The sequence below is a fragment of the Pagrus major genome, chromosome 9, assembly GCF_040436345.1.
Source record: "Pagrus major chromosome 9, Pma_NU_1.0".
Taxonomy (NCBI): domain Eukaryota; kingdom Metazoa; phylum Chordata; class Actinopteri; order Spariformes; family Sparidae; genus Pagrus; species Pagrus major.
Genome location: NC_133223.1, coordinates 30636790 through 30652492, shown reverse-complemented (window position 1 = coordinate 30652492; position 15703 = coordinate 30636790). Strand labels below are relative to the sequence as shown.

Here is a 15703-nt window from a genome sequence, read left to right as displayed (position 1 = left end):
ATATTGTGGTTACTAGTTCAATGATTGGATCGGTTGAAACAGACTGTGTGTTTACAGACATCTGCTGCTGACATTGGCAGGTTAAGAGAGCTGTAGCCATCTTCTTCTTCTTCTTCTTCTTCTTGTGTTCACACCTGTACACTTGTGATCGGATCGCTCATGAGGGATGCTGATACCAGGTCTGAACAGAGCCTTAGAGTATTTCTCAAGACAGACAGAACAGAGATTCATCTTTAAAGTGTGAGCTGGGTGTGAAGCTGCACAGCTCCTCGTCTTCCCTGTTGGTTCAGTTGGTCTCTGTGCTTCAGTCTCCAGCTCTGTTCTGACTCAGTTTATTGTTCTCACTGTGAATCCTGGGAGGATTTTATTTATTGTCTCAGACAGTGTCACCATCTGGTGCATCCTCAGTTGGAAACTGATCTTCAAATTTCACTTAAGCCTCTTAAATGTGACATGAAGCACGACAACATGTAGGCACAGGCCCGAGAAACCTCCTCAATGTTTATGTATCTGCGGAGAGAAGATTTAAAATCTGTCGACATCTTAAAGAGTAAACCTGCTCCATCTGGTGCTCACAGCACTCGATGTAAAAAGTTATTTAAAGGGGCTAATAAATCCAGTGAAGCCTGTATTCACCTGTGTTTCCTGTCTTGTGTCCAGGTTTCGTTTCAGTGGGCGTATCCTGGGCCTGGCTCTGGTCCATCAGTACCTGCTGGATGCCTTCTTCACCAGACCTTTCTACAAGGGGCTTCTTCGCATGTAAGTCCCTCCGCCTTCCTCCCTCTTACTTCCCATCCATACCAGCACTTCCAGTCAGATCCCCCTCCCTACCTCCAAAGAGACTGCTGAGAATACGAGTGTTTCAGTCAGATCCTCTCAGCCAGCAGCTGGCTGGGTTTCCCATCAGTCGGAGCAGCGTCCTTATTAATAGCTTTGTCCAAACAAGCTCAAACTCTGCCAAACGTCTGCACTAAGGACAGATGTTTATGTGATAATAAAAGCTCCTAACCTTCCCAGCAACAGGGAGCTTTTTTTGGCTGCAACATTATCGTGCAGACAATTTATAAAAACAAACAGAAATGTATTCTAAATTCTAATAACAAGCACGTCAGATGCTTCATGCAGCCTGACAGCAAAGTGATGCATTTTGATTTCCTGTCACGGTGCAATGCAAAAAACTTTTCATGATGCAGATTCACCAGAATATAAAGAAATGCAAGCTAAGCTACAGTTAAAAACAGCTAACATATCATCTTCATAGCAGCCCTACACAGTATACCGACGCCTCAAGGAACAAAAAAACTAGAAAAAGTGTTAAATTTAGTAGAAATAGCTTTTATAGTTATATAATATCAGCACATAAATTGACATAACTAAGGCTCAGAAAGTCTCGTCAACATGCGTCTTATATCCCTGTAACACTGACACTCTCCTCTATTCATTCATATACTGATATCTGTGGTGCGCTTCACATCTGTGGAAAAACAGGCAAAAAAATCCAAATAATTTCACATTTTACGTCTTTTTTCTGTAAATGATGTCCTTAACTTTAGGACAGTACGGTCAAAGATGTCATATTGACATGTAAGATGTCAACACATGCTTTGAGTAACATGTTGACTATTCCCCAGTTTACTTTTATTTATTATCTGTGTGTCTCAGGGGTTTTATCTGATACATACTGAATTTAAGCAAACATATCACCTTGTCATGCATCTCTCTCTGTGTTATAGTTTACTACCTTTAGCTTTCTTTATGGAAAGCTATCTCACACTGGCAGTTAACCTCTAACCTCCCTCCGTATAATCAGCCGTGGTTTATGAGCAGGGCGAGCCATCGATGCCTCGTTGACCCCTCTGCCTGCTCTCTGCAGCCCCTGTGACCTGAGCGACCTGGAGTTCCTGGACGAGGAGTTCCACCAGAGTCTGCAGTGGATGAAGGACAACGACATCGAGGACATGCTGGACCTCACCTTCACCGTCAATGAGGAGGTCTTCGGACAGGTGTGTGACTGCAGCCTGGTTAACTGTGTGACTGCAGCCTGGTTAAATATGTTACTGCAGCCTGGTTTAATTTGTGACTGCAGCCTGGTTAAATTTGTGACTGCAGCCTGGTTTAATCTGTAGCCTGACTAAATTTGTGACTGCAGCCTGGTTAAATCTCTAACCTGAATAAATTTGTGACTGCAGCCTGGTAAAATTGTGACTACAGCCTTGTTAAATGCGTGATTGCAGCCTGGTTAAATTTGTGACTGCAGCAGCCTGGTTTTATGTGTGATTGAAGCCTGTTTAAATTTATGATGCAGCCTGTTTCAATTTTTCTGATGCAGCCTGGTTTTATGTGTGACTGCAGCCTCGTTAAATTTGTGATTGTAGCCTTGTTAAATGCGTGACTGCAGTCTGGTTGTATTTGTGATGCAGCCTGGTTGAATCTGTAGCCTGATTAAATTTGTGACTGCAGCCTGTTTACATTTGTGACTTTAGCCTGGTTTTATTTGTGACTGCAACCTGTTTAAATTTGTGATGCAGCCTGTTTAAATTTGTGACTGCAGCTTGGTTAAATTTGTGATTGCGGCCTGGTTAAATTTGCGACTGCAGCTTGGTTAAATTTGTGATGCAGCCTGTTTAAATTTTTGATGCAGCCTGTTTAAATGTGTGGCTACAGCCTGGTAAAATTTGTGATGCAGCCTGTTTACATTTGTGACTGCAGCTTGGTTACATTTGAGATGCAGCCTGGTAACATTTGAGATGCAGCCTGTTTAAATGTGGGACTGTACACTCAGATGTAAGTTTTCCCTGCCCGTGTGTGATCCTGCAGATCACAGAGCGAGAGCTGAAGCCGGGCGGGGCTGGTATCCCCGTGTCAGAGAAGAACAAGAAGGAGTACATCGAGCGCATGGTGAAGTGGCGTATAGAGCGAGGCGTGGCCCAGCAGACGGAGAGCCTGGTCCGAGGCTTCTACGAGGTACGTCGGTGTATTAACGAGGATCTGAGTCACTCTTGAAAAGGCAATAAGTAAGATTTTTCCTCTTAAGAGCACAAACTGGCTGAAATATAGTCTGTGATCAGTGACGCAGTGTGGCTGCGTCATTGCATCAGGTGCTGAGATTTTCCTGTTTTTTAACTCAAGACCCCACGAGCCTCCTTCCACCCACACTCCCACTGACATCTGGCATTTTCAGCTTCGAGCAAAAGGCTAAAAACAGTTGTGACGAAGCCAGAGAGAAAATGACAAAGCAGCATTTTAGTGAAGTCCATCATGACTCATCGCTCTTCATCAGACATCTGGGTTCGATCTTTGCTCTTTCTGCTTGTCAGAGCCGGCCTGTCATGATGATTATCGACTTATCGTCAGCGTCGGGTCGCAACGGATAAGATGTGATCAGGACTGTTTAATCAAAAGACAAAACATAAGTAAATAATCGAACCAGATTACATGTAATGAGATTATAGTTACATTATATTAATAACACTTTTAAGATTAAGCAACTTTTTATCATCGTAACAAATTCTCTGCGTCTGATGTTCAGGGTTTCTAAGACAAGATCATGGAGAGTTTATTCCTTTTTAATCACATTGAAAATGGAAGATGAACATTTTTAGCAGCTTTTGATTAAAAAACAACAAAAACTTACACAACAGAAACAGCACACGTCCCACATGTTGTACGATGCACACAATACACCTGTAGTATGTACTTGTACTGTTAGTAGTACTCGTTGTAGAGCCAGACTGATGGTTGATTTTTGAGGGCAATGCTTGTACCGATATTAGGACGTGAAAAATGTTATCGTTGGCCATTTTGAATTTAGTGCTCATTTTTGGCGATTTGCACACGTTGTACTTTAACAAAGCTTTTATAGAGCTTTAATTTATTCAGGATTTTTTAAAATTATTTTCCAATTCCGGTACTTGAATATTAATGTTTATGCTCTTTGAAAGGGTGTGGCATTATTATGCTGCTATATATCAGTGGCATAAAATGATCTTAGAATGATATTACATATATTAATATTGTTTATTGCTGTCAAATCAAGTTTATTTCATGTCATCCCCGCTCTCTCTCATCACATTTCCTGTCATCTCTAAGCTGTCCCATCAAAATAAAGCCATAAAAGGCCAAAAAAAACCCAAAGAGATTACATCAAACACAGGAAATCCCAAATAAGTAAGTAAAACACAGGAAGAGATCAAATCATAACACAAAAGGCATGATATAAAATGACACAATAAAACACAAAAACCATTAAAAAGCAACAAATAGATAAATTAAAATGGCTGGATGCTGTAGAGTACTTAGTAATACCTATTATGTGCTTGACTCCAGCTAATCAGCGGTATGTTCAGTATTTATTTTCACAGCAGAGTGTTTGGGTTTTGTGCGCTGGTCAGCTCAGGACACGTTCCTGCCGAGCGTGCCTGCAGAGGTCTGTTCAAACTCTGAGTAACGACAGATAAACATGTTTGTATTCGTCTGAAATATTTGTACGGGCGAGAACTCATTCCAGTTTATAACCGCGAGAAGATGGATGTTGACACCGGCCCTCCCTGCTGTGGAGGCTCAGCATGACAGAGTGAAGCAGGAGTGGACTGTAATCTGGGCCCGCTGCTCAGATTCTGCTTTTATTTTTCATACCTGGTACAAAAACCCAACACCTTGTTTAACTCGCTCACCTGGCAGGACGACAGATCGCTGGGCTTCATGTGGGTTTACAGGCCAAGTCCAACATTTACAGTCAACAAACCGATGCAGACTTTTCCCACAATAATGTTTATCCTCAGGATCAGCAGACATATTCGGCCTCATCCCTCGATAATTTTGTTAGTCGGCTAATTAACTCGTTCATTCAGGAGTCAAACATATTATTTCCTCAGTGTTTCCTGTGATAATGAGATCGATCACGAGTTATTTATGTCATTATCACGGAATAATTAATGTTCTTTGTTTTCTGGAGAACAAGCTCTGTTTCAACATGTTGGGCCGAGGGCGTCAGTAGCAGAGATTCAAGCTGACAACCTACTTAGCTCAAATTAAAACAAGGTGTGCTGTTTTGCAACGTGTTTAAAGTGCATTGTTTTAACTCATCTACGGTCAGACATCTGGAATGTAAACGTCCAGCCCCTTCTCTTTATTTCAAATCTGTGGCTCTCCTAATAAACAATCAGCCGTACTCATACTGTATGTGGCACCATGTGTTAAATCTGTTTGTCTGTGTTTCCCAGGTGGTGGACGTGCGGCTGGTGTCTGTGTTCGATGCCAGGGAGCTGGAGCTGGTGATTGCAGGCACTGCAGAGATCGACCTGGCAGACTGGAGGAACAACACCGAGTACAGAGGAGGTACGTAAAGCTGCAGGGAGGCAATGAGGCAACGGAGCGGAGATGAAAAGCGTTCACGGCACGCTGACGCCAACGTGAGGAAACTAGCAAAGTCAAATGGAAAACACAGCTGACACATTCATCCACAAGCTGCGTGTGTGCGCATCCGTTAACTCTCTGAGGGATTTCCAAGTTTTTTTCCTCAACCAGTCGGAGGATTAAACCCAGAAATCTGCCTGACTTCTCGGGAGATGTAGAAAATTTGAATGACAAATGTAAGATAGCTAATTTCACACCGGCTCGTTCAGCTACATCCCTCAAGATCCACTGAACGTGGCGGCGTCGCATGTCGGGTCCGTCACAGCTCAACAGCGAGGTTTGAGAAGTAAAAGTCACATTAATGTTCTGAATGGAGGATGTTGATCATCAGACATGATGTCGTGAAGATGATTTCTACAGCTCTCATGTTTCTGTGAGAGGAACGCTGCTTTGTCACAAACACATCCATGAAGTTTGGTTCAGTAATGAATTTATTAAAGATCGTCTGAGAATATGACCAACTCTGCTGGCTCATTCTGTCACTTCTGAAGTTTGGAGATAATCCTCCTTCTTCATTATTCAATTTCCTTTCTTTAGAGCAGCAGATCCACTGGCAGCTCAACAGCCCCACAGTATAATACTACCAGCACCATGCGTGACAGTAGGTTTGGCATTGTGGCCAAACAACTCAACTTTTGTTTCATCTGACCACAGAGTTTTCCTCCAGAAGGTTTTTTCTTTGTCCGTTCGATCAGCAGCAAACTTGAGTCGAGCTTTAAGCTGCTCTGATCCAGCAGAGTTGGTGCCAAAGGGAAAAGGCCGTCTGACAACGTAAAGCACCAAAAATGTTCAAAATATTGTGCACACTTAAACGGATATGTACATTTTAGGTAGGTTTATAAGTACCTCATACAACCCCTACTATCACTTTAAAGAGACAGGCACTAAAACGGAGTATTCACAGGGCGAATAGAGTTTGTTTTGCACATTAAAGCATGTAAACATTTGCTGATAAACACCAAAAATACAAGTATGAACCTGATACGGGACCATTAAAACCAGTAACGTGCAGCCACAGAGGATCTGTTCCCACACTGATCATAAATGAGCTCCAACTTTCTAATCAGTGAGCTTGTTAACACAAAAAAATGTCAGCAATAACAAGTCGAACAGCGTGAGAAATTTGGCTGCTGAGGAACAGATGGAGCGCTTCTGAAAAGCTTCCAGTTCACATTGAAACTGTGACGGAGACGTGATGTTCCAACAGAACCAGGACGTGAGAGAGCTGCAGCTCTAGTGGACGAATTTCAACGCTACAACACCGAGTCCAAAGTCTGAAGTTTGTTCCTGTCAGATTCAAACTAGAGGCTTGAATCCTTTAAAATAAAACCAGTCGATTCAAGTCTGGTTTCTGCCAATAGATCTAAAAAGGTGAACATGTGTACCACTGATATTACTTTAACTCCTTCCTGCACGATAAATAATGAATCTTCAGTCCGAGAAATCATTTCATTATCTGAAATGTGCCGTATTATGAGCCCTTGAAAACTTTGGGGAGTTGTTTTCTATTAAATTATATTAATACACATTGTGTTCAGTAGCAGCATGAAGGCTCCAGTGTCCAAACCATTTACAAGAGATCACATTAAAAGGCTTTTTAAGGGTCTGGCCAATGCAGTTGAAGAGCGGCCAGCAGCAGCAAAGAGACAAGAGACAACTCAAAGTGACGTTTGGGCCGTGACTCAGTGTGAAGCTCTTTTAATCGAGGAATCGACAGAACGGCTGCAGACATTAAACATTAAACAGCAGAGCCCATTCAAAAAAAAAAAAAGGAGGAGGAGACAGTGAGAGGAAGAGCCCCGAGGAGCAGGCGACGCGGTGGGCCTCGTTTTGTTATTCATCTGACTCATGCACCATCATCCTGTGTCATCTCCCCGCAGGTTACCATGACAACCACATAGTGATTCGCTGGTTCTGGGCGGCTGTGGAGCGGTTCAACAATGAGCAGAGGCTCCGGCTGCTGCAGGTACGGAGGCACGTGGGGGACCGCATGCACGCGGGCCGCCCTCGTGTGGAGGCTCGGGGGAACAGCAGGCCGCTGCAGAGACACACTGAGGACTGCAGGAGGATTTTATACTTCAGCCTTTAATGTCTCTAGATTAAAGAGCTGGGATACAAGTTTTATGTCTTTTTATTGAAGTTAGAAAATTCTCAGAGAAAGTTGGTTTTTGAGTCTCGTCCAAAAACTGTTGTAGGACCGGTCGGCCCCCAAGAGCTCTTAAAATGTCACATGACAGGTTGATAAATATATATTTTTTTGTGTGTTATATATTATATGAGTGGTAAATCATGCAAAAGCAAAACAACATATTTTGTTATTACTTTAACGGACTACTGGTTTATTCATTCCCATTTCTCCCAGTTAATTTTAATGTCATTATTTAAGTTTCTATTTCATTTATTTCACATTGTTGTATATTATTTTTTTTAACATTTGCATTTTACTTACATTTTACATACTTAACATTTATTATTTTATGTAAAAGAAACAATTTATTTGTAGTTTCTGCACCTTTGCACATTTCACATTAAAATAGTTACCTTGTTTACAGTACAGTGGTTTATTTTGTTACTTTCCAGCTCACCAGTAAGTCATGATAATGGTCGTGTTGGATGTAAAATGGACAAATGATGGACAATATATAGTTAATATTGACGGTGCTGAGGTGGGTGGTGATTCTGCTTCGGGCCCCATAAAGCTTTGGGCCGGCTCTGTACCAATGCGACCCACATCATTATTATTATTATTATTTGACGAGTTGGGAATGAGACTCAAAAATCAACTTTTCTACAAATAGCACCTTTAAGTGAGACACTACAGGTGAACAGAAAGAAGACGTGTTCTTGAAGCTATACAGCCCAAAACATCAAACTTGACCAGCGCTTTAAAAAATTTTGTTTTTAATTTAAAGTTTTCAGGATGCTGCTTTCATTCTTCTCCTGACTTTAATGGCCTTCTTCTTCTTCTTCTTCTTCTTCTTCTTCTTCTTCTTCTTCTTCTTCTTCTTCTTCTCTCTAGTTCGTGACAGGCACCTCCAGTATTCCCTACGAGGGGTTCGCCTCTCTACGGGGCAGTAATGGACCCCGCAGGTTCTGTGTGGAGAAGTGGGGGAAAATCACCTCCTTACCCAGGTAAGATGTCGCCTTCAGGGACTGTACTGTAATCCTTTAACAGCAGCAGAGGGGATAGCAAAAATAGTGAGCGTCAGTTAAAAACAGTGATAATAAATATGTTTGAAAATTTCAGCTATGTTTTTATATCATCAGTGAATAAACAAGCTGTTCTCAGAGGAAAATAAGGTCCCAGAACAAGGTGGCAGGGTCCGCCACATATAAACAAAGTAAAACAGTATGAAGTTGTGTTGTTCTTTAAGGTCAGTTTGTTTATTCAGTCGTGAAAACAAAGAGAGTTGTTTATTTAGTTTGTTTTTCTTCTGACTAAAATGTCTTTCCCTAAAACTACAGATTGCTCCTTTAAGACATCACCTCTCACAGGTGAGTCAGGTTGATGACCTCTGCCTCTCTGTGTGTCTCCACAGGGCTCACACTTGCTTTAATCGTCTGGACCTCCCTCCTTACCCGTCCTTCTCCATGCTCTACGAGAAGCTGGTGACCGCCGTCGAGGAAACGAGCACGTTCGGTTTGGAGTGACCTCGTCTCGGGTTCGACTCGGGCAGAAGAGAAGCATCTGGAGGTCCACCTTTCTCACTTCGGAGAGACAGGGAAAACAAAACTAATATCCTCAAAAGGCAACTAACCCCCCTCGTGGAAAAACTCTGCTGTTTTTTTTCCCGACCGGCTTCTCGTCACTCAGCTCGCAGGCTCTCGCTCCGATTCTCCGCCTCTCGCTCGTCAAAGCGAACACCTTCTGGAGGAGAGGCGGCGAATCGGAGGACGGTTTGAAAAAGCTGTACAGTTTCTTGTTTTCATGGTTGTTCATCGAGCCACATGTGTGCTTTATCTCTTCAGTTGATGGCCTTGTTTACTGGATTTCTAGCACCTCCTCCTCCTCCTCCTCCTCCTCTTCCTCCTCCAACCTGCACCTCAGAGACAGCTGCTCTTGAACCACGACGCTCCCTCCTCCCTCTCTGGACCTCTAAACTGTGTCCTCTCTGCACTGGGGCTGCAACGTTATGAACTATAATACACACACACATGAATCACCTTTGCACAGAACACACACACAAACATGAGACATTTTGTTTTTATCGACGGTGCAGACCAGTGTTTCCCCTCAGACTTTTTTTTATCAGCATAGAAAGATGAGACATTTTAGACTTAAAGCTGGATGTTGGCTGGTCCTCCTTACCTGTACGAGAGCTGGGGAAACACTCGTGTGCACGAAACACACATGAAACATACCACAAATAGCGTAAAAACAAGTTGTTTTGAGACTGAGAATACACGTACTTTCACAGTTTTGATTCCTGAAAAAGGCTGAAAAGTGAGTCACAAATGAATAGTGACAGTTATGGACAGCGTGCTGGTCGGGACTGTTACCTTCAATACTGCGACATCAGAGCGATTACATGACCACGAGAGGCTCAGACTACATGCATATCCTCGACAAGGACACCCGACAACACGATGCTCCGGGTGCACTTTCTTACAGTTCGACACATGCACTCGCTCCAGTATACAGACGCACTGACGGGCTCACTTCAGTCAAGCAGAAGTGCACGGCCTCTCAAACTGTTTCCACACATACATCATGAGTAACAGATGCATTTCCTCACACAGACAGATGCTCATAAATATGACACACGACGTCCTCCTCACTGATGTAATCGCCTCCCACCCTCTTGAAAGTGATGAATGTACCAAATAAGTGACTGAATGTATGAACCCTCGAGCAACTCCGTTCGGCCGAAGAGGAAACACAAAGCGGAGGGAAAAGGAAAGTCGAACGTGACGACGGTTGCTCGAGGAGCGAGGGCGACGCGATGAAGACTCGAGCCCCGGTGTCGACCTGGTGCCTGGTCAGGGTGCAGCGGTGGGATCTTTTTAGTGCCTCTTGGGTTTTCCTGACCATGAAGTGAAGTTTCATGAGGGAAGCTGTTTTAATTTCCCCCAGATCAATGTCTCACAAATCAAAGATGGTGGAAGTTAAGGAGCTGCGGTTTAAAGGAACAGTTCATCCAAATGTGAAAACTCATGGAAAGTCAGGTGACGTTTCGTAAGTCCACGAAACATTTCTGGAGCTTCACAGAAAAACTGTGTTGCAGCATTCTCCTAAACAGCTGAAGTAGATGAGGGGTTGTTTTAAAACGTAGAGTGCATACCTCCGCCAAGGCCCAACAGCCCCCTTTTATACTCACTCACAGATACCAGCAACTAAATACACCTGATTTTTGCATTATTCTCTGAGAAATTAACATAAATGTTGTTGTTTTTTAAAAACTACAGTATCTCACAATGTTAAAGGAAGTGAGAAAAAATACCTGGATCCGTCCCTTTATCTGGATCCACACTAAAAGTTAATGGGGTCTATTCTGGGTTGAGACACATCCTCCATCCAAGTTTCGTGGAAATCCGTTTTGTAGTTTTTGTGTAATCCTGCTGACAAACCAACAAACTGACAAACTTACAAGGGTGAAAACATGAAATGGCTCTACACAGCTCATCCAGCGTAATCCAAGTTTCAGGACACTCCAAGATCCCAAATTGATTTGAAAAGATGTTATTGACTTTTTTTAAGCAGAGATCTTCACTGTAGCTGCTAAGCTAAGTCTGAAGTGGGTGCACAAGCTCAACCGCACGTCGAAGGTGTAAATAATGAGCTGCGTGGAGCCATTTTGTGTTTGTTTGTTTTGTTTTTTTTTTCAGTTCTGTTTTTTATGTTTTAAAACAAGTCCCCAGCTACTTCTGTTGATAAGGCGAACTAATGCAGTGCTGTTAAAAACCAGCTGTTCGGCCCAGATGAACTGGTGACGTGAGGGGTTTACAGATCCAGTCTTTAATCCAGACTCATCGGGATGCCACGGTAATATCAAACGTATTTGATAGTTATGATTTAAATTAAATAACATCCATACTTTCCAAGCCGGACCACAGCAACCAATGAGAAAGGCATCCCTGAGCAGCTGACGGTGGCTAACCCTTGAGGCTAACGTTAGCTAGCATACTACTGTTGACAGAGACGTAAAATCTCCCCTCTAGTTTTCAATGAAGTGTAGAAACAATGTGTTGAGCGCGTCTCCCCAATCATCCAGACTCATTCAACCTTCTTCTGTTTGTTTCTTCTTACTTCTTTCTACAGCAAATGAGATCACGTGTCACGCTACCGTCACAGGTGGTGCACACACATTAACTGTAGTGTGTGATGCCATCATTTTCAAATCTTGTTGTGTGTGCACATTTAAAATCTGTGGAGTTTATGCGTGTGACGTAACCCGATTTCAAAATCAGTTAGGATTTTAAAAGTCCTGTAGTTTGAGCCCAGTTTCAGTCTGTAGAGCCATGAAGCTGAGCGCTGAAGCCAAGCAACAACTGCTGTTCGCTCGTTACGTATGCACGAGTGTCCAAATTGCACCGAATTCAACACTTCCTTGGGTCCTCAGCAACAAACCTGCCAAATGTGAAGTAGATCGGATAAACGTTTCTGCAGATATGTGAAGAGCAGACAGACAGAGAGAGATTCCTTCCTTCATTTATAGTTCGATGTTGAGACGCTGTTTTTGCTGTGAAGCTCCAGAAATGTTTTGTGGACTACGAAACGTCTCCCCGTCATCACGAGGGTGAGGAGACAATGAGTGAACTTTCATTTTTTGGATGAGCTTCTCTTTTAAATTTCCCCAAACTAGATATCACCACAAGGGGGCAGTAAGGTGTGCTGAAAGCAAAGAAGCAGTGATTGTCTCCTTTTCTGAATGACCTGAGGAGGTGTGATGATGATGATGATGATGATGATGATGATGATGATGATGATGATGATGACGATCAGGAAGCAGCACCGGCCTGTAAGGCTGTCTGGATATCGTACTTTAGAAACTTTTTGGCGTACACGTCCATGCAGGACAATAGTTTTGTCTTGAAAGCATGTGATTAAAAACATTAACTCTTAAGTGCACGACCCAAACCACTCACACTCACACACACACAGACACACACACACACACACACACACACACAGACACACACGCACACACACAGACACACAAACATACTCGTTTTCTATGGGGTGCATGCAAGATTACACCTACTGTACAGAGTCCTGTTGGAGCTAGACCACAGGGGCTGGAATAGAGCTAGAGAGCCCCACATGTGATCAACATGTGGAGGCAGACTTTCGTATCCCAGCCCCCCCCCTCCCAGTCCAATACTGCATGCGGGATCTTTCCCGGTCAGCTCTGTGAGCTGTGCTGGGAGCAGAGACCCCTAGATGGCGTTGTGTTATAGCTCGATATTGCATGCTGAAATAGTGCAACACACTGTCCTTACTAGCTTTTTTTGCATGAGGATATCGCTATCCATTGAGAAAAAAGGGGTGAGGGAGCTGGTTAAGTTGTGTCACTTGAGGCATGCGGCCTTATGCTTACCTGGCACTGTCATACCTTGAGTGTGAAGCTCATGGGAACAGGGTGTAGGGAATAGGTGCTCTAGCCACTTAGTTTTTAGCTCTGGGAATGGACACGGTGCGAATGCAGTAGTTTGATTTCTCTATGACAGTGTAACGGCGAGTATCTCGGCAGCATGTTTCAAAAAAAACGTTGTTACTTTCACATGTGCGTGTCTGCCTATCTTAGTAATAGGTCGATGGTTATGGTTCATTGCTCATGAGTCAGTGGTGAATCAATAGGGCTGTTTTGATTTTGTGAAACGTGAGAGCACATGTACGTGTACCATGTGTGCGGTCCTGTTTGTCTCTTTGTATATAAATGTATATGTATGTCTGTCCTGTTGTGTGTATAAATATATATTTTGCACCGAATGTACCAAAGGTTTGGGGCTTGCAAAGTCAACCATTAGGCCTGCTCTCTCTATTTCAGTCTAACAAACACATCCCACTCCAGAACATCACCTCATGTTTGCTTGACGGGCAGATTTTGTGGCATGGGCAACGACAACAACAACAACAACAACAACGCTTCACGTTAGGGTAAACACTCACTCTGTCAGTTTTTCATATATCGAGGCTTTTCTGCTGCAGATCACTGGTAAGATTGACCACTCGCTTCACATCCAGATGAAGACAGTCGCACCTCTCGTCTTTCCTCGTACATTTCTGACAGGACCCGGCTCCGGTTTTCAGAATTCCACTCTATGCAAAGCTCCTGTATGTGTGTCTCCATTTCACCCCGATGATTGTAATAAAAGAGAACAAATGGAAAATTTGGATTAATGACACATGAGCCTTATTTATGTTTTGCCGTATGAGTAAATATCAAAATGTATTATCTTTATAGTGTTTTATAAAACACAGTTCATTAAGACACATTATTAACCTTTTCCAGCCAAATGTCAAAAAAGGGAAAGAAAATTAGTGTCTCTAAATAAGTAGAAACATTAAAGACAATATGGGAAAAATATACTTTAAAAAATCTAATTGTAAAACTATCCCTTATACATTACTACTGTGCAGATGATAATAAATGTACCTGTGCACAGCAGACTGATTTATATGGAAGCTCATTTCTGCCAGGAAAATAAAAACTAGATTAAATGTTAGAAATGACAAAAATATAAATACATAAAACATATTAAACTATGATAACAACATACTAAGTGAAACATCAAAAAATATGAGAAACAATGCCAAGATTATAAAATAGGAAGTAAAGAAGCATGGGACGTAAAGTAAGTCATTTTGTTTTATAATTACGACTTTCTATCCCATAACTATGACTTTTTTTTCTCATAATTCAGACATTTTATTCATAATTGCAACTTTCTTTCACATAATTTTGACTTTCTCTTCTATAATTTCATTTTTTTATATCTCAAAATTATTATTTTGCTCATTATTTTGACTTTTTACCCTATAATTGTGACTTTTTTGTCATAATTTCCACTTTTTATCTCAGAAATGACTTTTTTAAATTACATAATATCTACTTTCTATCCCAGAATGATTCTTTTATTGATCACTTCGATTTTCTTTCTCATAATTTTGAATTTATATGTCATTATTGTGGCTTTTCTCTCATAACTTCGACTTTCTATCTCACATTTATGACTTTTCCTCTTTAACTGGCAGGTATGGGCTTCCATCCTCTCAACAAAATCACAATAACATATAGATAATCAATTTAAACTTGATACATGTGTTGCTCCAGATCTGGGGAGCTGTGTGGGGTGAACTTATGTTGATAAACCAGCTGATGAAAGCCTTCCCACACTTTCTGTTGTCGGTGTAAACAGCCTCCTCCAGGTGTCTTCTTGCTGTCCTGCTGTAACACAGAGCCTCCAGGTGTTGTCCTGCTGTCACAGAGCCTCCAGGTGTTGTCCTGCTGTCACACACAGCCTCCAGGTGTTGTCCTGCTGTAACACAGGGCCTCCAGGTGTTTTCTTGCTGTCACCGAGCCTCCAGGTGTTGTCCTGCTGTAACACAGAGCCTCCAGGTGTTGTGCTGCTGACACAGAGCCTCCAGGTGTTGTCCTGCTGTAACACAGAGCCTCCAGGTGTTGTCCTGCTGTAACACAGAGCCTCCAGGTGTTTTCTTGCTATCACAGAGCCTCCAGGTGTTGTCCTGCTGTCACACACAGCCTCCAGGTGTTGTCCTGCTATCACAGAGCCTCCAGGTGTTTTCTTGCTGTCACAGAGCCTCCAGGTGTTGTCCTGCTGTAACACAGAGCCTCCAGGTGTTGTCCTGCTGTCACAGAGCCTCCAGGTGTTTTCTTGCTGTCACAGAGCCTCCAGGTGTTGTGCTGCTGTAACACAGAGCCTCCAGGTGTTGTCCTGCTGTCACAGAGCCTCCAGGTGTTGTCCTGCTGTAACACAGAGCCTCCAGGTGTTGTCCTGCTGTAACACAGAGCCTCCAGGTGTTGTCCTGCTATCACACAGCCTCCAGGTGTTGTCCTGCTGTAACACACAGCCTCCAGGTGTTTTCTTGCTGTCACACACAGCCTCCAGGTGTTTTCTTGCTGTCACAGAGCCTCCAGGTGTTGTCCTGCTGTCACAGAGCCTCCAGGTGTTTTCTTGCTGTAACACAGAGCCTCCAGGTGTTTTCTTGCTGTAACACAGAGCCTCCAGGTGTTTTCTTGCTGTAACACAGGGCCTCCAGGTGTCTTCTTGCTGTAACACAGAGCCTCCAGGTGTCTTCTTGCTGTAACACAGAGCCTCCAGGTGT

At 42.9% G+C, this 15703-nt stretch overlaps 1 protein-coding gene across 1 annotated transcript in view; it reads left to right on the top strand.

Annotated features, from left to right (window-relative positions):
- hecw2a (HECT, C2 and WW domain containing E3 ubiquitin protein ligase 2a) overlaps positions 1-13752 on the top strand; it is a 41654-nt gene extending 27902 nt beyond the window's left edge. Inside the window, exons 24-30 of the mRNA XM_073473660.1 lie at positions 661-759; positions 1874-2003; positions 2818-2964; positions 5223-5337; positions 7296-7381; positions 8435-8547; positions 8955-13752. Coding sequence (XP_073329761.1) covers positions 661-759; positions 1874-2003; positions 2818-2964; positions 5223-5337; positions 7296-7381; positions 8435-8547; positions 8955-9066 — 802 coding nt within the window. The 3' untranslated portion in view covers positions 9067-13752. The remainder of the gene's footprint in view (positions 1-660; positions 760-1873; positions 2004-2817; positions 2965-5222; positions 5338-7295; positions 7382-8434; positions 8548-8954) is intronic.
- The last annotated feature ends 1951 nt before the right edge of the window (positions 13753-15703 follow it).